The 24193-nt window shown below is 42.2% G+C and overlaps 2 protein-coding genes across 12 annotated transcripts in view; one reads left to right on the top strand and one right to left on the bottom strand.

Annotated features, from left to right (window-relative positions):
* Positions 1 to 5396: 5396 nt before the first annotated feature.
* LOC113024949 (skin secretory protein xP2-like) lies at positions 5397 to 7982 on the bottom strand. The gene is made up of 4 exons (XM_026172250.1): positions 7881 to 7982; positions 6902 to 7660; positions 5607 to 6015; positions 5397 to 5464 (listed from the first exon to the last, which is right to left on the bottom strand). The coding sequence occupies exons 1-4, from the start codon at positions 7980 to 7982 to the stop codon at positions 5397 to 5399; spliced, it is 1338 nt and encodes a 445-aa protein (XP_026028035.1).
* Positions 7983 to 20711: 12729 nt separating this feature from the next.
* ankrd26 (ankyrin repeat domain containing 26) overlaps positions 20712 to 24193 on the top strand; it is a 29719-nt gene continuing 26237 nt past the window's right edge. For 5 of the 11 annotated variants that reach the window (XR_003272918.1, XM_026175277.1, XM_026175281.1 and 2 more), the window contains exons 1-8: positions 20712 to 20811; positions 21058 to 22025; positions 22341 to 22455; positions 22567 to 22740; positions 22881 to 22987; positions 23092 to 23229; positions 23491 to 23648; positions 23766 to 23792. Coding sequence is in view for 10 of the 11 variants with exons in the window: in XM_026175277.1 (XP_026031062.1) it covers positions 21826 to 22025; positions 22341 to 22455; positions 22567 to 22740; positions 22881 to 22987; positions 23092 to 23229; positions 23491 to 23648; positions 23766 to 23792 (919 nt within the window). In the remaining variant the exon portion in view is untranslated. The remainder of the gene's footprint in view (positions 20812 to 21057; positions 22026 to 22340; positions 22456 to 22566; positions 22741 to 22880; positions 22988 to 23091; positions 23230 to 23490; positions 23649 to 23765; positions 23793 to 24193) is intronic. The other 6 variants (XM_026175280.1, XM_026175282.1, XM_026175284.1 and 3 more) reach the window with 4 other exon arrangements.

Here is a 24193-nt window from a genome sequence, read left to right as displayed (position 1 = left end):
CAAAACTATTTCAACAACCACCAAACAGCTAATCAGCAAATGAGAGCAGGTAAACAGATTCCGCACAAAGTTGAGTCATGGTTTTCTTTAGTTTTTGATCTACTGCAGAATATTTTTAAGGCGATTATCTGCTATAAAAAGGTTCATGTTTTTCTGTATTTTATACTCAGTTACTTTGACACAAGACATCTGCTGTGATCGAATCGAAACCTTGTGAATCAGAATTGAATCGATTATAGAAATCAGTGACGATACCCGAGCCTAGTGAGTAGCCTAGGCCTGACGAAGCATGGATGTAGCTGTGGGCAATGAAAAGATGAAAAGAACAATTGATAACTTTTTCATTAAATTAAGGCTTGATCCATTTGAAATGCATAGCCAGTGCTCTGACACGGAGCCATCAACCTCTCAGGTTATGTCTAATACTGGTCCGGATACGGCATCAGATAATGAACTGTCTCATGATCTAATCTCTAATGATCGATTCCCAGCCAGACTCTGAGCCAGAGCCCACTGAAAGTAAAGGGGGAAAGTGTATACATTTAGAAGAAAGTAGCCAGTTTCCCTGGCTAAGATACCGTAAAGCTGACAACATGATGCACTGCATTTACTGTCGTGAGTGTGGAAAGACCATGGCCAATAATTCTGCAATTGTGACTGGTGCTAATATGGTTCGAATTGAAACGCTGAAAAGGCACAGTGTATCCAGAAAACACATTATACGCTGCGATAAATGCACTGCCCAAGTGTACCCTCTCCCCACTGCCGTTCAGCGGCAGGCAGCAGCAAACAGGTCATCAGAGGAGGCCAAGATGATGATTAAGTTTAACATTGCCTACGAAATTGCCAAAGAGTGCTAAAGTGCCAAAGCACTTTAAGCACAAGCACTTTTTCAGTAACTTATCTTTCTTGTAGAACTGTGATCCAAATAAAGAAGTTTGTGTTGACAAGATTGTTAGTTAATCATTTACAAATCAATATTGTATGTATGGGCATGTAAAACTGTAGGGCTCAGCGGTGCGGTTGAAAAATTTGGGTGCACCCAACTTTTGTGCTGCTGCACCTAAGAAAAAAAGTTAGGCGCACCAGTGCAACCATATGATACAAAGTCCTGATATGATACAAAATGTTTTCTTCAGAAATTAATATAGAAATAAATATATTAAATGCATTTACTTTTTTATTACAATAAATTTCCGATACCATTTGATCATGAAAGGTTCATTCTTAAATGGAAAAAAAACTTCAGTTCAGTTATAGATTTTTCCACAGTTTGCAAAGAAATTGTGTTGTCTTTAAAAAGGAAGACTAAAGCAAGAATATTATGTCAAACCACAGTATCCATTTATTTTTCTCTGAAAATGATAAATGACTGCCTTGCACTATAAAGTGATGTGAGTGGAACTTTTTTCTGATTTGAATAGTCATATTTTATCTGAAGTGTAACCTATAGCATTGCTTTGCTGCCTTGAAAAAATAAACCACTGTTTTACATCACTGAGGCATAATGGTTTCCAAATGCTACATTTCAAGCAGTGGTGTCACGGCATCTTCTGCAGGATGTAATAATTTTGAGAAGCTGTGCTTCAGTGGAGGTGAAAGAACTAATGTAAAGATTTATATATAATTGGCCTGTATCTTTTTTTGTATCATAATTGTTATCCAACTGTGATATTATCCAATGCCTGAAAAAAAATCTTTCGTTTTTTCTAGACAGTCTGCTTAACTGCAGCAATTGTCGGTCATATGACTATTTCCTTGTGTATTTATTCTGCCAAGGCTATGATTCTGTTCATTTTTGGACTATACAAAATGTAAAAAAATGTATAAAATGTATATTTTCACTATTTTGTGTTAAGCACTTTGGCTTTAAATGTGCCATAGAATTCAAATGTGTGTGTACTTAATTTTTTACTTACTCACTAGGTGTAAATTCTGTTGATGAAAAACTAGTTTGTGGTTATTATTTTTTTATTCAGAAATTTTAAAAAAATGTTGATTATTTGAAATTTGCTAATGAAGTTTACTTGGATCACACATGACATGATTTGCTGCACCATACTTTACACTGGGTTTTTTTGTTTGTTTTTTTGATTAAGCAAACAAATAATGCAACTCTCTGTCTTATCAAGTTGAGTAGAGAAATGCCTGCATTAGTGATTTGAATTTAATTAAAATTAGTGTGTCCTTGCAATTGTTCTAAAAAAACTTTTTGTAAGTTTTGAGTTTCAGAAAGCAGAAACTAGCCAGTAATGCCTAACAGGAAAAAATGTGTTAATAATGCCAGAAATTAAGATCATAGCCATCCTTTTTCCTGTTCTGACTAATGACAAGCAGACATTCAGCACATGAGAGCCATGTAAAATACACCACTCACTCCAATAAACACATAGACTGGTATTTCATAACTTTATACAGGTGTTCTTGATATAGCACTTACTCACTACAGGATCTAAGCATGTTATTGTATCCTAAATCATAACTGAAAATGCAGAGACAGTAGTGACTTGGGATATGGTAAAAATGGTAAATGGCCTGCATTTGTGTAGCGCCTTACTTAGTGTCTAAGGACCCCAACACGCTTTACACTACATTCAGTCATCCCCCCATTCACACAATAAGATCCTCTTACATCTCACAGTGAAGGGCATCCTCTACCTGTTTAGGGTACGATTTTTTTCCCTCTGCTTTTAAAATTGCTTCCATCATCTCTTCCGGTATGGTGCTTCTATGTTGTGCTCTATATGTACTCCCTGAGCCATCTCTTTTACTTCTACAGAGGAGATTACATTAGCTACTGTCTACTACCTCTAAAAAGTTTTTTTAGTTCTTAATCTTCTATCCCTCCTTACAACTCGTACTTATTTGTACCAAATTTCCCAGAGGAACCCACCCGAGGGATTAATAAAGTTTTATCTTATCTTATCTTATTTGTTTCCCGACTTCCATGGCAAAAACCCCATAAAATACACAAAGGGGGAAAATTGATTCATTTTAAAATTGTGTCTGCATTACAGAAATCAGATTATTTGGGATTGGTAATATATATGTTTATTTGACATGTTTGTTTGTTTTTTATTTGTAATGTAAATCGTTTTGTTGAGATTAAACTGTGAGCAGCTGAGGGTTTTTGGTTTAACTATGTAACTTCAGGATTACAGACGAATGTCTCCAGCAAGTGGTAAAACTCTGCTATTACACTATGGACTGTAATGAGTCTCTTTGCCTTGTAAACCAACCTTTTGCATAAGGTTAAGCAGCCTATTGGCCAATTGTTGCATCCAACTCATTTTTGATTGGTTACTTGAAAACCCCAACAACCAACAAGGTTTTGTGAGCTTTTTAGCTTTCGTCTAGGTCTGTGATGATTTGACTCTGACAATCAACAGGTTAGTGTTTGACTTTGTGTGCTGTAGTTAGGATTAGTTATATGCATGCTCACATTAACTAGGGTGTTATAAGGGCCGGGTTTTGTCTAGAATCGAATTGATTCCGATTCACAAGGTCCCCATTCGATTAGATTTGAATCATGGAAATTTTGCATCAGACAGTGAGAAATATTATAATTCTGATGACTTCTCAGTACATATCTATATTTTTTAATATATAAAAAGAAAGCTGACACTTGTGAGACTTTATCTGAGGTGTGAGCATCACAGCAGATGCCTTTGTGTTAAAGTAACTGAGGATAAAACACAGAAAAACATGAAGGAGACTTTCCTGTCCTGGCTTTTTATAGCAGATAACCTTAAAAAAATTCTGCAGTAGATCAAAAACTAAATAAAACCATGACTCAACATATGAACATTTCTTCTGATCCTGCTGAAGTGAAGCAGAGCAAAGTTACAGAGGTTTTATTAGAGACACAGCCAAGAATTTTGCAATTCGCCATCATTTTAAAAAGTTAAAATTTCTTCAGTATTGAAAAGCAGAAATGAGACAATCTTGTTGGAAGTCAGTTAAATTAAAAACAAACAAACAAACAAAAAAAAAATGGGCCGACAGTGCTGTAAACAACGGTAGACTGGTGGGTAATAAGCAAGCAAATAATGAAAATTTTTAGATGGGAAACTGTTCTTGAGAGAGAGAGAGAGAGAGAGAGAGCTCTGCAGGAAGTGTGATGCAGGAAGTGTTTTTTTTCCGTGGTGGAAGCAAAACAGCAAAAGTAAGAGGGAATTGATGACGATGTTCATGTGAAATGAAATGTGAAGCGTAGTTTTGATCTTCTTTTGCTTCTGGTTCAGTGAATTTTGGTTGGAGAGAGACAAAACCTACAGCTTCAGAATGTAGCTGAATCCATTTACCTGCTCTCATTTACTGTTCTAGCTGTTTGGTGGTTAAATATAAAAATAGTTTTGTGAGGTTTGACCTGAGATTCAGGCAAAACAAATTCATAATTAAAAAGTGATTTAGGATTTTAATAAATCGATATTGTTTCATTGAAGCTAAAATCGATTTTAATTGGAAAATGGATTATCAAAACCTACCCCTAGGTGTAATATCTTCAGATACATTATTTGTCTTCTTTGCTCTAATTAACCAACTATCTACCTCAGGTTTGATTCACGCATCTTAGCTAATTAGCATTGTGTCAGCCAGGTTAAGGTTGAACCATAGTTTTTGAGTTTTACACATGTCAAATCAAGCTGAAGCACTTAACCAGGACCAGCAGCCCGAGGCCGCCATGAGGTATGTGCAGTTTTGCTTTGGAGATTCACAGACATCTCCTGGATAGACAACATCTCAGCGGTCATCAAGAAGGCCCAACAGTGGCTGCACTTATTGAGGGCCCTCAGGAAGTACAAACTGAACTCCAACCTGCTGCTGACCTTCTACCACTAGTCCATTGAGAGTCTGCTAACATACTGCATCACAGTATGGTACAACAGCTGCACTACGGCGGACAGAGGGAGACTTCAATGAGTAGTCAAGGTAGCACAGAAGATTATCGGCTGCTCTCTCTCCCCTCCCTTATGGACATTTATTCCTCCTGCTGCCTCAGCAGAGCAGCAAACATCATTAAAGACAGCTCCCACCCTGGTTTTAGCCTGTTAAGCCTGCTTCCCTCAGGGAAGTGCTACAGGTACATCAGCAAAAAGACCCACAGACTCAAGAACAGTTTCTTCCCAAAGGCCATAACCACCCTGAACTCACACATGCACCGATAACACAGTCTTACCACAACATTTTCCCCATTTCCCTCTACAAACCACCACTTTGCAATACTAAAGTCTGTGCAATAACCCCAAGTGGATATACAAAACACTATTTATTTACATATTTTACTTTTTTCTTCTTACACCTGTGTGGAATACACCAGGCACAGACACACGCACACACAGGTAGGTACAGCCAACTTCCACATTTATTCAAGTGTTGTTGTTTTGACAGCTGACTCAGTCACACAGTCTGACAGCTTCACGAGCCCAGCTGATCTCTCCTCTGGCCGCTCCTCCTCGTCTCACTATAAACACAGCGGAGGGAGACCATCATCAGTCCATAAACAACATCAGCTGTCCTTACCGGCCTGGCAGCGCCGCCCTGTTGAGCCTTCCGCTCCACTCCTCCCCTGCAGCTGCGCCCGGGGCCACGCCTCCGCCACACACCCCCACCGCCCGTTCGAGGCCGGGGAGCCGTCCGGCCGAGCCAACTCCCTCCCCCCCCCCGTGAGCGAGAGAGGAAATCGGCCACTGCCATCTGCGCCCCCGGCCTATGGATCACCTTGAACTTAAAGGGCTGCAACGCCAGATACCACCGGGTGATCCGGGCGTTGGCATCCTTCATGCGGTGGAGCCACTGCAGCGGGGCGTGGTCCGAACAGAGGGTGAATGAGCGTCCCAGGAGGTAATAGCGCAGGGAGCCGACCGCCCACCGGATGGCCAGGCACTCCTTCTCCATGGTGCTGTACCGGCGCTCGCGCTCTGCTAGCTTCCGGCTGATGTATAGGACAGGGCGGTCGGCCCCCCTCACCTGCTGGGACAAAACGGCTCCCAGCCCTCTGTCCGAGGCGTCAGTCTGCAGAACAAAAGGGAGGGAAAAGTTAGGAGTGTGAAGCAGCGGCTCCCCACAGAGAGCCTTTTTCACCTGCACAAACGCCGCCTGGCACGGCCCCGTCCACTGGACCAGATCCGGGGCACCCTTTCGAGTGAGATCGGTCAGGGGGCTGGTTAGCTGCGCAAACCCCGGCACAAAGCGACGATAGTAACCCGCCAACCCCAAGAACCGTCTCACCTCCTTTTTCGTCCTGGGGCGCGGGCAGGATGCGATAGCCGCCGGGCAGGTGCGTCCACCTGTGGGTGTGTGTTTCCTCTGTCTGAGTGTCACGACTCACTCGATATAATCGGTCGTTTAATAAGACGAAACGCGGGTAGGTCTGCGCGGCCTCAGGGCGCACCACGTGACCATCAATAGCCATCACTTGGTCGAAGGCTGAGCGTAGGGTGCCGTCACGAGACTGCTCCAGTGGGAAATCACCCATGGGGGACACTTCCGGGGCCGGCGGGACGTCCCGTGAGGGACCCGCCGGCTCCTCCCCCCCGGAGTCAGTGTCGGACGACCCCGCGTCACCGCTGAACGCCGCGCACACGCTACACCCCGTTTCCGGTCGTGATCGCACCCCCGCGTACTGCCCCAGTAGCTGATGAAACCCCGGCCAATTGGTACCCAGAATCAGGGGGTGCGACAGGCGCGGGCTAACCGCCGCCGTTACTCTATGCGTTTTGCCCTTATACTTTAATAACAGCGGCACTATGGGATACCTGTGAACGTCACCATGCACACACCTCACCTCCACCCATTCTGCCTCCAGCAATGCCCCGGGGCGAACCAAGCTTTGGTGTACGAGGGTCTGCGTGCAGCCCGTGTCCACCAACGCCTGGCGTATACCCCCTCGAGTCCTTACCGGAATACTGTATGTCCCTCCTGGACCGGGGGAGGGTGCTGGGGCGCCAGCAACACGAAACACCTGCCCCACTTCCATAAGCGGACAATCCCTCCTCAGGTGCCCCGGCTGCCCGCACTTCCAACACTCCGGCCCCGGCGTCTGTGCTGCTCTCCGTGGCTCGGGGGCGGCTCCACTTGGCTCGGCTCCCCTGGACGGCACCAACGCCGCGAAAGGGTTAGTGGGGCTCAGCGCCGGCAGCCGCTCTGCCTGCCCTGGTGCCGGCACACGGCGCCTTGGGGCCGGCACCGGGGCCTGTTTGTTCGGCCTCCGTCCGGCGTCCCCGGGTTCCCCTGCTCCAGCGGCAAGGTGGTCCTCCGCCAGCGTCACCGCTACCTCCAAGTTTGCGCCTCCCCGGACAGCAGGGGGAGCAGCCGCGGAGCCCACTCCTCCCGCGGCCATTGGCAAGCCTCCGCCGTGGCACGGAAGGTCTCCAAAGAAACCTGTGGGTCGTCCCCGTCCCCCATCCGGGGCACCGCCACCGACAGTGGCGAGGGCTTCGGCGTGGCAGCGGCCCCGACCAGCCGCTCCAGAACTTGCGTCTGCCGGTCCGTCTGCTCCCGCAGCGCGGCCAGGTGGGCACGCTGGTCGGCCGCCTGATCCCGGCTCATCGTCGCCATCTCCGCCAGCATCTGCGCCAAGAATTGCAGAGGCTGGGCGGGTGGCGCGGCCTGTGGGTCGGACATTTCCCCACCGGCACTTTCCTGGGTTTCGGCACCACTTGTGGAATACACCAGGCACAGACACACGCACACACAGGTAGGTACAGCCAACTTCCACATTTATTCAAGTGTTGTTGTTTTGACAGCTGACTCAGTCACACAGTCTGACAGCTTCACGAGCCCAGCTGATCTCTCCTCTGGCCGCTCCTCCTCGTCTCACTATAAACACAGCGGAGGGAGACCATCATCAGTCCATAAACAACATCAGCTGTCCTTACCGGCCTGGCAGCGCCGCCCTGTTGAGCCTTCCGCTCCACTCCTCCCCTGCAGCTGCGCCCGGGGCCACGCCTCCGCCACAACCTGATTGTATATTTGTACATTTTATACAGGAAAAATAAAAAGGAGAGGCACGTTATTATTGACACGTTATAAGATCATGTTTGAGCATTAATGATTTGTTAGAAATAAACCCAGATAATTTTGTATCACTGAAGTGGTAAAATTTGCTTGAATATACAACAAAGTAAGAGGGCCCACAGGCCCACCCTGTCGCTAGCAGCAAGCTCTCCTGCTGTTGAGGCCCACAAGCCAACGCTACTTACTTGAAGCAGCTATTCTCCCGACTGCTCCCACAACTCCACACCACAGGCAGGACAATCACACAACAGGACCTTTCCATCACCTAGAAAGCAGTGTAGAGATACGGGACAACCACCCCTGCATCATACAGTTCTTTCCCAACCTATGTAACCTCTGAGAGGTAATTGCTGACCCAGACAAGCCCCCACTTGTTATATTCCCCTAAAAAGGTCCAGGGGATGAGGGAAAGTAACAACAGGTGTCCAGGTCGAAAAAAGGAGACAGGAAGGCAAAACTGTTAAATTAAGAGTTTTACTAATGCTTCTATTAGTAACTGAACTAAAAAAGACAGACAAGTCGCTGTCATAGTTTAAAGAAACAAAACAAAACTGAGGTGTTGGTCAGTAAACTGAAAAGTAAAAAGGACTAGAAAAATTTGCATTTCCTGCGAAAATGCTGTATGGTGAAAAAAGCTGAAAAAGTTGAGAAAAAAACCAAAAACAAAACATTGCCCTGAGCAGGATTCGAACCTGGCCCTCCTGGTCTAAAGGTAGCTATTTAGCTCACTGAGCCAACCTCTTTCTCACAAAGCAGAGGTGGAGAGATTGATAATTGTGCTGAAATGAGCAGAAGCTGCTGAGAATTGTGCTGATAAGAGGTGGAAAGGATGAAATTTTTACAGAAGAGGTGAATAAGCAGAATTTCTGCTGAAAAGAGTTGAATAAGCAGAATTTCTGCTGAAAAGAGTTGAATGAGCAGAATTTCTGCTGAAAAGAGGTTTTTTCTGAAAACAGCAGAAAAAACTGAATATTTTGCTGAAAAGAGTTCAATCAGCAGAATTTCTGCTGAAAAGAGTTGAATGAGCAGAATTCTGCTGAAAAGAGGTTTTTGCTGAAAACAGCTGAAAAAGCTGGTATTTTTGCTAAAAAGTGGTGAAAAAACTTACAATTCTTCTGAAAAGAGGTGAAAAAGCTGAAATTTGTGTTGAAAAGAGTTAAAAAAGTTTTACTGTTAACTGAAAGAAATGTTACCATAAGCGGGATTTGAACCCCGGCCTCCCAGTCTGAGAACGGATGCTCATCTCACTGAGCTAAAACACAGGTCAGCCCGGCAAGGAAAATCAGTGAGGCCACTGATGATATGGCAGAAATGGGCAAAAAATATTGCAAAAAAAAATTCAATATCTCAAAAAGTATAGAAGTTATGAGCACCAAAAGATATAGCACCCATTAGCAGAAACAGCAGAATTTTTTAAAGTTTGAACGGAGAAAATCGGCTGAAAACTGAGGGAGTAGTTAACGTCCAAAAAACGTACGGAAGCAACTAGAATAACTAGAAAAATTTGCATTTCCTGCGAAAATGCTGTGTGGATGCCTTAACATTGAAGATGTCAGCTGAAAAAAGCTGAAAAGGCAAAAAACATTGCCCTGAGCAGGATTCGAACTTGGCCCTTCTGGTCTAAAGGCAGCAACTCACCTCACTGCACCAAACTCATTCGCACAAAAAAGAGGTGAAGAGACTGACAATTGTGGTGAAATTAGCAGAAGCTGCTTAGAATTGAGCTGATAAGAGGTGAAAAGGCTGCAAATTTTGCAGAAAGGAGGTGAATAAGCAGAATTTCTGCAGAAACGAGATGAAAATTCTGCTGAAAAGAGTTCAATCAGCACAATTTCTGCTGAAAAGAGTTTAATCAGCAGAATTTCTACTGAAAAGAGTTGAATGAGCAGAATTCTCCTGAAAAGAGGTTTTTGCTGAAAGCAGCTGAAAAAGCTGGTATTTGTGCTGAAAACTGGTGAAAAAACTGAAAAATGTGCTGAAAACGGGTGAAAAAGCTTAAATTTGTGGTGAAAAGAGTTAAAAAAAAAAAAGTTTAACTGTTGACTGAAAGAAATGTTGCCATAAGCAGGATTTGAACCCGGGCCTCCCAGTCTGAGAACGGACGCTCATCTCACTGAGCTAAAACACAGGTCAAGCCGGCAAGGAAAATCAGTGAGGCCACTGATAATATGCAAAAAAGGGCAAAAAATATTGAAAAGAAAAATCAATATCTCAAAAAGTATAGAAGTTATGAGCACCAAAAGATATAGCACCCATTAGCAGAAAGAGCAGAATTTTTTAAGATTTGAACGGTGAAAATAGCACAAAAGCTGTGGGAGGAGTAGCGGTCCAAAAAATGTACGGAAGCAACTAGAATACAGTTTTTCTCAAATGCTAAAACACATGTCACAAACGTTACCACCATGTTCCCCAATGTCCAAACACAACACCCTTTTCCAAAGCTACATAAACACAACCACACCTTCCCACTGCAAAACTCAAACTCCCACACCAAGAGAGCAGCTCGAAGCTGTCAAAACTGTAAACACTATACACAGCATTACACACTACAGCAAAACAATTGAAAACACAATGCTCAATTTGTGAGAAGGTTCTTTGTTTCATAACTGCCAGTGCATATTTTAGAAACTATACAGTAACGGATCGTCGTAGATCTCTGCAGAGGATTAGGCATTTAGATTTGTGAGTTTCATATGAGTAGTATAAATCTATAGAAAATCCTGCATGTACGTACACTACTGTAACACAACTCAATGCAAAAACAGAATCTATTGCACACAACAGTAATCTTGAAAACATGAACAGGGTGTGAAGTTTTTTTATTTACGTTATTCACACCACACACACACCACAATCACTGTGCGGCATCATGTCGCTGAGCTGTTGCTCGCATCTCGTCCGTAATGATGGTGCGAGGTTGTCTTGCTCTCCCTACTGGACCTTCTCCTCTCCCATGTTGGCCTTCTCCTCTTCCTCAATGGTCGCTCCTCTTCCTCCTCTCATTTGAACTCCTCTTCCTCATTGGCCTGCTCCTCTTCTTCCAGGGCCAGCTCTTCTCCCTCCTCTGCATCAAATTCCTCTTCCCCTGACTCTGCCTTCATCCATTGTGTTTGTTTGGAATCTTCAGCATACTGTGCACTCTGAACTTGCTTTTACATGTGGGTACAGCATTAGCAACAAGTGTCTTCAATTTTGAGTCATTGTGTGTAGTGAATGACGCCAGGTGTGTTCCCTGTGTTCAAAGATTGGTGACTGTGGCAAGCATTTTGCATCACATGGGCTTTCATTTGAGAATATGAGCAGAGTTGTTTTGCAACATGTGTTTTAGCAAGGAAAAATGTGTTTAGATTTATGAGTACAGAGGGTTGTGTTTTGTGAATTGTGTCTTCATGTGACATGTGTTTATGGTACTGGAATATGGTGGCTACATTTAGTAAATGTGTTTAGACTACTGGTCATTTGGGTTACAGGATTGGCTTTTGTGTTTTAACATTTGGGAAAAACTGTAATAAAGAATAAAGAGAAACAGGAACTCAATAGTGTGGATGCCTAAGGCATCCACACAATAAAGAATAAAGAGAAACAGGAACTCAATAGTGTGGATGCTTAAGCATCCACACAATTAGATACCAAACACACACTCCTCTCCATAGAGCAGGAGCAAATAATCACCACACACAGGTCACTAGCTGCAATCAACAACATGGCTCTCTGGCTCTAGAGCTTACCTTTCTCTGGCGTTAAGTACTTCTAATTTCTGATGGGAATCAGCTGTACAAAAAAGGAGGCATTTAAGACAAGAGAGATAGCAGGACACACCCAGACAAGGGCAATTTCAGGAGGAGGCCCTGCAAGGGCCATAGCAAACCCTTCCATAAATACAAACCGGCGGGTTGTCACGGAAAGTCCTACACAATGCAATAAGCAAAGCTACTAACTATACCTGCGATCGTTACACCAAATTTTAATATACCACCTACCAAACCCTATAGTAATTATTAGGCATAGCCTGTGGAATCTGCCAACACCTTCTGAATGGGTCCAAAACACTGGACGAGGTTTGCCTAATTCTCTTGAAATAGTGTCCCATGAGGGGGGTCGTCCGAGATCATGAATGAAAGGAACTGAAACAGCGTTGAGATTTGGTGTTTGTATGTTGTTTTTGGGTTGCTTGTTTGGTTTCTACAGAAAAATATGAATTGCCTTCACTGGCATGTAAAGAAACATTTTAAATAACTTTCATAAACTTCTGCTGTGATGCGTACACCTCTGATGGAGTCTCACAGGTGTCTGTACTGACAAATGATCAGAATTATATATTCTGACTGTCTGAGGCAAAGTTGAATCGAATTGTGGATTGAATCAGGACCTTGTGAATCAGAATCAAATCGATTCTAGAAATCAGTGACAAAACCCAGTCATAGTCAAATTGTGAATTTAACACAATGCATACTTGTAATTTTTTAAAAATCCCAGCAGCAGACGTAGACAGAGTCCAGCTTCCAATAAAGCCTCACACAGGGTAGAAACAACAGAGATCACTGGTCCCAGATCAGTCTCTAAATCACCGGCCGTGCATCTGCAGCCTCGCCGTCACTCCCAGTATTTGGGGATTGTTGTGCAAGTTTCCATTTAATAAAGCCTGCAGACAAACAGTGAGCATAGTTAACATCCTTTAATATAAAAGAGCAAAACCAACCAACCAGCAAACGTCCGGCAGAGTCTCCCCCTGAACCCAGAACAGCCCTAGGTTTAAATACCTTCTACTAAACAAAGGGCAATACACAGCTGTTTTAACACCTTTGGTCACACTCTTACTCTGTCTTAATTAGTGAAGCCAAGGTTCAATTGCCAGGGAATACAGCATCCCTGACAAAGAACAGCCCTCCGTCACCCCCCTTAGAACATTGAATGGACTCCATTTAGTTTCAGTACACTGGTAATGTCACAGTACAGAACCTGAATCATTGCTACAAGACCTGGGCTGAAGCCAAAAGCAGTGAAAGTTTGCCACAAATATTGGTGTTCAACCCGATCAAAAGCTTTTTCTGGGTCTATAAAATTGAGACCGATATCTATGCCCAAACAACTAGAGAGGTCTAAAATATCTCTAATCAAAGTGATGTTATCACTTATCAGCCTGCCGGGCCCGCACTATGTTTGGTCTCCATGAATGACAGAAGCCATCATGTCTCAAAGACTGGTGGCCAGGACTTTGGAAAAAATCTTATAGTCTCTACAGAGCAACGAGACTGGTCTCCAGTTCTTCAGATTGCGTACATCTCCCTTCTTTGGTAGCAGAGCGATAACCTCCCGTCTACAGCTCAGAGGTAGCAAGCCTCTCTGCAGACTATCCGTGACAACCTCCAGAAAATCCTCACCCATCAAAGACCAAAAGGCTTTGTAAAATTCAACAGGAAGACCATCCATGCCAGGAGTTTTACCACTCTGAAAACTCATCAGAGCAGTGTAAAATTCATGCAAAGTTGGCTGAGCCTCTCATTTTTGATTGGCTTCAGCCGCCACCTGAGGGAGTCCTTTGAAGAAACGATTGCACAAACGGGGATTTTCTGAGAAATCACTCTTAAAAAGGTCCTTATAATAGCTGATAGTAAACTTCCTGATCCCAGAAGGAAAGAAGTGAGATGGGGCATCCATCTCTGGGACCTGAACAAAGCCCCTTTGGCTGTTGTGACCAACAGGTCGTCTAGAAAAGCCTTTTTAGATTTGAGAGAATCTAAAAGCCCTCGGTTTCCCGTAGACGCTGCTAAACCCTGCAGTTCTGCCACCTGAGTCTCTAGGTCTCTCATAGATCTGGTTTTGTCTCTTGTAAGATTACAAGTGAATTATTGACACAATTGTTTGACCCGACCCTTGCCAAAATCCCACCACTGTTGAAAACAAACAAAATCAGATTAATCTGATAGATTTTTTGTGACTGAGCCAAAAATACTCAAAGGTTGTTCTAAAAGTTTTGTCATTCAACAGGGCTGTATTGAAATGCCAGTAGGCACTCCGTACACAAACAATTTTAATGAAAACAGAACAATAAACCAGACAACCAGAGGCTCCTGAACTCTCTGCCCCCCTCTCACGGACAATAACCATATCCAACTTCTTAATAGCAATGAACTGGTCTGCATTGGTGCATCATATCTTTATTCTCTTCCCCCTCCTGCCCCCCCCCCCCCCCCTCTTTCTTAAATAGATAACTATCATATCTGATATCATATCTCACAGTACAATAATATTGAATGGGTTGCATTGTTGTATTTTGTCATGTTTCTCAGGTCTTTGTCTGAATTTCTACGAACATTATTGCTAAGGATTGTCTTATTGCATTGGAGTCACACTGGGTTAAATATGTACACTTGGGTTTTAAGGGGTATTTATTATTTTCTTCTTTTTTTTGGGTTGTATGGAAGCCCCAAACGCAATTTCATTGTTCTTGACAATGACAATAAATAAGTAAATACTAAATACTGTCAAAAAATGACAATGATCAGAGAAACCAAGTCTTCAAAAATACTCAAATGGTACTTAAATGAGTATATACGATTCAGTCGTTCCAAAGATAAACGATTGTCCTTAGGATGGCTCCACGTGTACTGTCTCTGACATCTGTTGAAAGCCCTCCACACATCTGACAGGTCCACAGCAGCAGCCAGCTGCCTGAGCCTGCAAGAGGATGCAGGATGAGGTTCTGTGTGGTTCAGTACAATTGAAATCCCCGCATAAAAACAAATACTCATCATCACAAGAATCCTTAACAGTATGACATAGGACATTTAAAAAACCCATTCTGTCCACTCCTTTAGTTGGACCATATACATTAATAAAAACAAAATTCACATTTTCATATTTGACACCCCTTGATTATTTCCTCTGCTTTGCAAGAAACGCAAAAAATTCTTAGAGAACACAATCCCCACTCCTCCAGTACAGCTGGACGTATAACTAAAAAATATGCTGCCTGCTGCCTCAGTGGGGCTATAGCCTGGGGCTATAGCCTGCTGAGGCCATGGGTATACCCATGGCCTCAGCAGGCTTCGCATGGGCTATCGCCATTTCTCCACCAGGAGCCCTAACCGGGCACCTGCTCTCCAACTGCATCATCCGCGGGCTGCGTGTTTCTTCGTCTCTCTGGACAGGAGCGAAATAAATGCCCTTCTCCACCACAACCAAAACATTTCATGCTCTCAGATGAAGCAAACACCATGTAGTTGAAACCCTCTATTTTGAACATGAAAGACAGGTTCAGCTCGCCAGCGTTGTCTTTGAGGATCATAAAAACCTGCCTTCTGTGACGCACAACCCCAAAGAGACCGTCTTTATGGGCGAAACCAGTTGGCCATACCGTGACAGCTCCTTGGCTAAAGTTTCATTTTTAATAAAAGGAGGCGCATTTGAGATGGTAACCTTTTTAGCAGGGCTAACCAACGGGAGAACGGGTGTCAAAGTGTCGTGAATAATGGCACCTCTTTCCACCAACTCATTAACTTTAGGTACCTTAACAAGAAAAATAATAATAGCACCGTTCATACGGGAGGCAGATTTCACGCTGTCATAGCCCACCACCTCTCCTACAGCCAAAACAGCTTCCTGCACCGAACGGTTAACAGTCGGTATGAGTTTGACAGCATGACGGTGTGCCAGCTTCTCAAACTATGCACCACCAAATGGGCAATAGAAGACCAATCAGTGCCCATGCAATCCCCAAAATCCACTGGCATGATATCGGGGTAGCATTGGTGCGAGCAACTTTTTTTTTTGCCGATGCCCGTGATGTCCCCCCCCCCCCACCACGATGATGCCCTTGCCAACCAACGATGTCACCCGTATCAAAAATCGCTACAGCACATGGGGAAATGTGAACTCATGTAAGTTTTTATAAATATCTTCAGTTTTGACAAAGAATTTTGGTTTCATTTATTTATTTGGGTAATTTTGCTTCCATGTTGGTTATTTGTATGTTGTTGTTTTCGTGACTTTCAGATCCTGTCCATCAGTTCACAACAATGACTCTGACTGCAGGGAAGAGGTAAAGCATCTAGCCTTGTGGTGCGCTGACAATAACCCGCTCCTGAATACCAGCAAAACCAAGGAACTCATTGTTGACTTCAGGCGAGAGGAAAGAGACACCCATGTCCCCATCTACATAAATGGCACAGATGTTGAACGGGTTTCCAGATTCAAGTTCTTGGGGACCCACATCGCTGAGATTCTGTCCTGGTCAACTAACATCTTTTTTTTAATTAACTTTTTTTAAAATTTCATTGACTTGCACAGAAAAAGGAACAGTTCAGGACACATTTCACTGTGTATTGTACTCGTGTGACTATACATGTGACAAATAAAGAATCTTGAATCTTCCATCTCCAGCCTGGTCAAGAAGGCCCTTCAGCGCCTCTTTTTCCTGAGAACACTGAAGAAGAAACACCTGTCTGCTGACATACTGGGTAACTTCTACCGCTGTGCGATAGAGAGCACCCTGACCAACTGTGTTACAGTCTGGTATGGAATTACTTGGATGAGGTATTGATCAGCTCCTGGTGAGGAAAGAGAAAGTAGGCCTTGGATTCAGTGTGGTTTTGTTTTGACTGGAAAACACGTGCTTGTTCGTTCTTGAACAGGATGCAACTGTTAATTTTGTGTGCTGTTTCTGTGTAAACACTGACAAATAATTGCAAGTTATTTTCAGCTCTTTCATGGCTACTGCGTTTAAATTAAGACTTAGACTCACTTAAATGGGGAATTTAAATGAGGACAGATACTTCATTAGGTACACCTTTCTAGTTTTGGATTGGACCCCTTTTTGCCTTCAGAAATGCCTTAATTATTTGTAGCATAGACTCAACAAGTTTCTGGAAAAATTCCTCTGAGATTTTGGTTCATATTGGTATGACATCATCACACAGTTGCTACAGATTTGCTAGCTGCACATCCTTGATTTCAATATCCTGTTCCACCACATGCCGGAGGTTCTCTGTCAGTGACTGTGGAGGCTCTTTAAGTACAGTAAACTCACTGTTATGTTCAAGAATACAATTTGGGATGATTTGAGATTTGTGACATGGTGATTCTCCCTACTGGAAGCTGCCATCGGATTATGGGTAAACTGTGGTTATAAATGGATGGGCATGATCAGCTATGCCAATGTCAGGGATGCTGTGGTGTTTAAATGATGCTTGGTTGTTACTAAGAAGCCCAAAGTGTGCCGTGAAAATATATAATTACACTGCCAACAACAGCCCAAAGCGTTGTTAAAAGGCAGGATGGATTCAGATTCTGACCCTGTCATATGAATGTTGCAGCAGAAATCAAGATTCACCAGAACAGGCAGTATTTTTACATTCTTCAGTTGTCCAATTCTGGCAAGTCTGTCTAAACTGTAGCTCCAATTTCCTGTTATTAGCTGACAGGAATGATAACCAGTGTGGTCTTCTGCTGCTGTAGCCCAGCTGCTTCAAGGTGCTCTTTTGCATACCAAATATGGTCTGGTGGGAAAATACAAGCAGGTCAGCAGCCTGTCATTTCTAATATGCCTAAATCTTATTTTTTAATTTCGGATATTCTAATTCTAATTTCACCTATCCATCTGGTTAATACTTAACAGCCTTTGGACAGATTGACGTTAAATTTTGTCCACCAGTCTGTAGAACTGTATGTTTTCATCTTGACAGCAGTGAACAGGAATGAATTCTTCATCAGACATACGTGTATGGCAGGGACCTTTCTGCTTTTTGTGATTGAAATGCTGGTGTTATATATAAATCAAAAGAGCACCAAACTAAAACTTGTTTATATTAACAATTCCATTCATTTTAAATTGTCATTCACAATCAGAATGTTGTGTTTGTGGTTTTTGCAGCCACTGCAGGTATGACCAGCTATTAAATCCAAAGGCCAGTAGACAAAAAGCTCAAGACAGAGTGTATCTCACAGGCACCTTTAATGAAGATAGACCAGAAGCAAAACGACATCAGTGGGACTGGTTAAATAGCTTTGAAATAAACACTTTTCTGTTTGAGAGAAACAGGCAGTGATTAAAGATGAGAAGGTAGGTGTGGAAGTGATGCTGGTGCACCTGCAGCAAGAAAAGGAAGTTTTCTTTTCAGGTGGAAGACAAAAGACTCAGAGATGTGAGAACTACGTAAGATGCGGTGGAGACAAAAAGCATGTCGGTGCATGGTAAATGGCCTGTATTTATATAGCGCTTTACTAGTCCCTAAGGACCCCAAAGCGCTTTACATATCCAGTCACACAATCACACACTGATGATGGCAAGCTACATTGTAGCCACAGCCACCCTGGGGCGCACTGACAGAGGCGAGGCTGCCGAACACTGGCGCCACCGGGCCCTCTGACCACCACCAGTAGGCAACGGGTGAAGTGTCTTGCCCAAGGACACAACGACCGAGACTGTCCAAGCCGGGGCTCGAACCGGCAACCTTCCGATTACAAGGCGAACTCCCAACTCTTGAGCCACGATCGCATGCGTGTGTTCCATCAGGAATGATACCACCGAAGAGTAAGCATCTAGTTTTCATTCTTTCAAGAGATCCACCTGCCACAGTACAAGACGTGTAATTGGTCCAAGCACAGCGAGGAGCAAAAACCCAAGCGGGGTGTGACGCTAACAAAATACCTATTCTCCTAACTGTCATCTTTATTGCCACAAGAATTTGGAGACTCCAGCTCACAATTAAAGCAAAACATATAATTTGAAGTCACGTGAAGATGTCAGAGCACAATAAAGCTTGTCGTCTTTTATCCACACCTGGAAAATTATTGTGTTTATCAGTCCTTTTCTTTCAAACAGTGGCAGTAAAGCTGAGTGAATTCTATTCTGTTGCTTTAAATTTACTCCTCGAAGATAACTATTTAAGCCTAAATGCTGTCAGTAGCGAAGGGACTTAAATTTCCATAAATCTGAAATAGCAGGATAACTTATGGACCTGGGTTTTAGTAGAGTATATCTAAGAATGTGAGGTTGTTTTCTCAGTCATAGCTAATGGGCAAACATTTGATGCTGCTCTCACAGCAAAGCAATATGATTTACAGACGGATTTTGGCGGGATCTACTGTAATGGAGAACCCACGCCTGTGACGTCTAAAACAACCTGTTATGACATTTACTAAAAGCTAATACTATAAAAAATAATTCAGCAACTTGTAGTTTTTGTTTGAATTTCAGGACAGTTCTAATAGTCTAAGGTCGCTATGTCTATTAACGACACCATAAAACGCACAACATACGATCAAAATAAGCAGTGAAGAACCTGACAGCATATCAGGCAAAACAACTTGTTGGTTTTTTATATGATATATTAATATGCATATGATACAAAATATTCTCTTCAGACATTAATATATAACAAATATATTAAATGCATTTACTTTTTTATTACAATAAATTTCCGATACCATTTGATCATGAAAGGTTCATTCTTAAATGGAAAAAAAACTTAAAATAAGGTTCAGTTATAGATTTTTCCACAGTTTGCAAAGAAATTGTGTTGTCTTTAAAAAGGACGACTAAAGCAAGAATATTATGTCAAACCACAGTATCCATTTATTTTTCTCTGAAAATGATAAATGACTGCCTTGCACTATAAAGTGATGTGAGTGGAACTTTTTTCTGATTTGAATAGTCATATTTTATCTGAAGTGTAACCTATAGCATTGCTTTGCTGCCTTGAAAATATAAACCACTGTTTTACATCACTGAGGCATAATGGTTTCCAAATGCTACATTTCCAGCAGTGGTGTCACGGCATCTTCTGCAGGATGTAATAATTTTGAGAAGCTGTGCTTCAGTGGAGGTGAAAGAACTAATGTAAAGATTTATATGCAAGTGGCCTGTATCGTTTTTTTGTATCATAATTGTTATCCAACTGTGATATTATCCAATGCCTGAAAAATGGCAGTCATCTGTGGTTCTTTCTAGATAGTGTTTAAATAGTGTAAACACATACACTGGTAATTTTATAACTTTATACAGGTGTTCTTGATATAGCACTTACTCACTACAGGATCTAAGCATGTTATTGTATCCTAAATCATAACTGAAAATGCAGAGGCAGTAAGGACTTGGGATACATTAAGATCGCCTTACATCTCACAGTGAAAGGCATCCTCCGCATGTTTAGGGGTAGGATTTTCTTCCTTCTGCTTTTGAAATTGCTTCCATTGTCTCTTTCAGTATGCTTTTTTAATTTCACAAAGGAGATCAAATTAGCTATGGCCTTCTACTTCTAAAAGGATTTTTAGCTCCGAAACGTCTATCCCTCCTTACAACTCGTACTTTTTGGTTTCCCGACTGTTATGGGGGGGAAAAGCAAAATATATAAATGGACCTGCACAGAGACAACGAGGGGGAGGTGTGTGTGTGATTGATTTTAAAACTGTGTCTGCATTTTAGAAATCAGATTGTTTGGTATATGTATTATATATGCTGATTTAGCATGTTGATGTTTCTTTGTAATGTAAGTCGTTTTGTTGAGATTAAACTGTGTGCAGCTGAGGTATTTTTGGAATAACTATATAACTTTAAGATTACAGTCAAATATCTCCAGCAAGTGGTAAAACTCTGCTATTACACTATGGACTGTAATGACTCTCTTTGCTTTGTAAACCAACCTTGTGTACGAAGTTAAGAGGCCTATTGGCCCATCGTTGCACCCAGCTCATTTTTGATTGGTTACCTGAAAACTCCAACAACCAGCAAGGTTTTGTGAGCTGCTTCGCTTTCGTCTAGGTCTGTGATGGTTTGAGTCTGACAATCAACAGGTTAGTGTTTGACTTCGTGTGCTGTAGTTACATGCATGCTCGCATTAAGTAGGGTGTAATATCTTCAGATACATTATTCGTCTTCTTTGCTCTAGTTAACCAATTATCTACATCAGGTTTGATTTTCAGCGTCTTAGCCAATTAGCATTGTGTTAGCCGAGTTAAGGTTGAACCATAGTTTTTGAGTTGTATGCGTGCACAAGTGGGGTGTTTTTAAGCTGAAAATTGTCGTTATGTTTTTTTCAGACGTATAGCGACAATCCATCTTGTGCTCAACTCTACCACACATTCATTTTAAATGTGGCGGTTTGCATCAATGATGAAGTGACGACGTGGGAGGCGCAGTAACGAGCCAGTTGAAGCTACATGCATATATTTTTTTACAATAACTTATTTTGAAGTGATAATACATACAGTAATATAGCAGTATTACACAACTGCGCTACAAAAAAAATAGGGTTAGGCAATTTTGAACAGTAGTAAATTGGAAAACCTCAGCTACGTATCAATTGTACAGACAGTTACCATGGCAACAGCTCTTAATCTCAAACGCTAGCTAAACGCATGATAAAAAAAAATCCCGGCGACCTCAGCTAACGCTGTCTACTACAGATTCTCTGCTTTATCGTAATCTCGTCAAAAAGCAGCTTACTCACGATACCTTATCGTTAAAGGAATCCTCTGTGTAAGGTATGACTCAAAGAATCTCGTTAGCATGACAGCTAAGTTCTGCTGTCATCCAACACCGTGATGAAGTACTCGGTGTTGCGTATTGCCTTCTGATATATGCACTCGATTATTATAGAGTAAACGTGCGAAAGCCACCTAATTCTGTATATCGGTGGTTGCATTATACCTTATAATAAGCGACGCTGTAGTGCTTAGTACTGTTTCAAGGGCTTCTAATCCGCTTTGAACGTCTTATTTTAGGGATGGGAGTGTCGGCTGTGGTTGACCTCCAGATGAGTGGCAGGTAGCGACAGGTGCTAAAGTAATGTTTTAGTGCCATATACAATGAAGAAGATATTCAGCTTCACTAAAAAGAAAAAACACCCGTTAGACACTCCAGACAGTGCAAGCAGGCTTTCTGTTGGCTATGAACTGAAAGACAAGGACCTAGGGAAGGTTCACAAGGCTGCCTTAGCGGGTGATTTGGCAAAGCTGAAGCAGTTGGCTAAGAAGAATGATGTCAATCAACTTGACAAGGAGAACAGGTAAGTGGGGATGAAAACCCTAATAAATATTTTTGCATTTTCTGGATTTTGGCACGCACTTAAATGTTAGCAGAAAGCTGCCAGCTGTACCCATACATGACACTGCCTTTTTTTCTTTTCCACTTATGTGTCAAGGTAGGATCTAGTTACCATCTACAATTAGTAGGTGTCAGAAGGAAGTGAGTGAATTGAAAATGAATGTAGTTTGGCCTGAGGAAACAGCCAACCAAAGTTGTAAAACACCTATAATCTTGGTAAGGTCTGTTAGAACAACAGTGCTTGCATATGTAACACTTTTTTTTTTTACTGTTGCAGAACCGCACTGCATATTGCCTGTGCTAGTGGTCATGTCGAGGTGGTACACTTCCTCGTTGAGAGCAAAGCCAAGCTTAACCTATGTGACAATCAAAATAGATCTGCCTTAATGAAGGTAATCTTGGATGATGCCGCTTCAAGTTGGTGACTCTTAATAAATTGTAAAAATTCATTTTTCCTCACGTCTTGTTTTGGCCCGTTAATGTTAATTCTCATCTAATAACAGGCAGTTCAGGGCCAGCATGACAACTGTGTGAGCATACTGCTGGAAAATCATGCTGACCCTAATCTGATGGACATCAATGGCAATACGGCACTACATTTAGCGGCAAACATCCCATCCGTCCCCACTGCTGTCCTGCTGCTGCAACATGGGGCTCAAATCAATTCCCAGAACAAGGTGGCTTTTTTCTTTCTGTCCCCTACTTTGCAGTTTCTCTGCTTTAGGGTGAACATCAGGATACTCTTCAGTGCGTATGGAAGGCACTGTCCAGTGGGCAAGAATTTTAACTGTGATTTTAACTGTAATCTATATTTTAGGAGGGTTTCACACCTTTGATAGTAGCAGTGCGAGAGAACCATATTGAGATGGCTCAGTTTCTCCTCAAGGAGACTGCTGATGTGAATTCTGTGGATCAAGATCAAAGGTTAAGCGATGACACCTTTGTGATTCATTTTGGATTATGTTAATGTGTGTTACTCATTATTTGGCATGGTTGAACATGTTGCTGCAATTGATTTTTACCTGCAGGTCCCCATTAATGATAGCTGCTGGAAATGGCGAAGTCTGTATGGTAAAGCTGCTCCTGCAGTTTGATGCAGATACCACACTAAAGGATACCAAAGGATGTTCAGCTGATAACTATGCAGGAATAAATGGGCATCACTCGTAAGCACACTTTTTCAAAAGAATATGTCTTTGTGCTTGTATATGGGTATTTCTTCTGTAATTTATACATTTATGTCGGATTTTAATACAGAAATGAAATAAACTAAATAGCCAAAGCCCACAAATGGGTTGTAATAATTTATTTGTGATGTTATTTTATTTTAATAATTTATTAATGTTTCTCCTTAACTCTTAGTTTGCTAAAGTTTCTCAGCAGTCATGACGTTATGACATTTTGGGTCTCTCCTCTCTTTTTGTCAGTTGTTCCCACCTGATCATAGAGCATGATACCCAGCGTTCGGACAGGGCCTCCCTATCACATCAAGATCTGAGCAAGAAGAAGAAAAAAATGCTGAGTGCTCCTTCCCAAGATCTTGAAGCAGGCTTCTCTTTGGGAGGACCAGCCACTGACAGAGATGGTATGCAATTTATTTTATCACATCAAAGCCACTGAAAATCATTATTATCATGTCTATTAATAATTGACTTTGGTCATTTTACTTATTCCTCATGCATTACCTCTTGACTGGCTCTAGAGCATGGAGCAGATGAAGCAGGGAAAGGTATTGCTTTCCTTAGCTAGACTTCGTTAGCAAAATCTGTCTGTTTTTTGTCCCCTTTTTAAAACCATTAACAGCTATGGGGATGATTATTAAATACAGTGGGGCAAAAAAGTATTTAGTCAGCCACCGATTGTGCAAGTTCCCCCACTTAAAATGATGACAGAGGTCAGTAATTTGCACCAGAGGTACACTTCAACTGTGAGAGACAGAATGTGAAAAAAAAAAAAATCCATGAATCCACATGGTAGGATTTGTAAAGACTTTATTCGTAAATCAGGGTGGAAAATAAGTATTTGGTCAATAACAAAAATACAACTCAATACTTTGAAACATAACCTTTGTTGGCAATAACAGAGCTCAAACGTTTACTATAGGTCTTTACCAGGTTTGCACACACAGTA

Source organism: Astatotilapia calliptera, chromosome 7 (assembly GCF_900246225.1).
Source record: "Astatotilapia calliptera chromosome 7, fAstCal1.2, whole genome shotgun sequence".
In the NCBI taxonomy this organism is placed as follows: Eukaryota; Metazoa; Chordata; class Actinopteri; order Cichliformes; family Cichlidae; genus Astatotilapia; species Astatotilapia calliptera.
The sequence above is the reverse complement of the archived record's forward strand: the minus strand, read 5'-3'. Positions and strand labels throughout refer to the sequence as shown.

What these genes read in the sequence shown, in the direction of transcription:
- LOC113024949 (XM_026172250.1), bottom strand. Translation starts at nt 7,982, where the DNA reads ATGTACAAATATACAATCAGGTTGTGGCGGAGGCGTGGCCCCGGGCGC. An exon ending in GAGGGACATACAGTATTCCG is followed by an intron (nt 6,016 to 6,901) that starts GTAAGGACTCGA and finishes TTTGTTCTGCAG; the next exon opens with ACTGACGCCTCGGACAGAGG. An exon ending in GCCTCGAACGGGCGGTGGGG is followed by an intron (nt 5,465 to 5,606) that starts GTGTGTGGCGGA and finishes CTGTGTTTATAG; the next exon opens with TGAGACGAGGAGGAGCGGCC.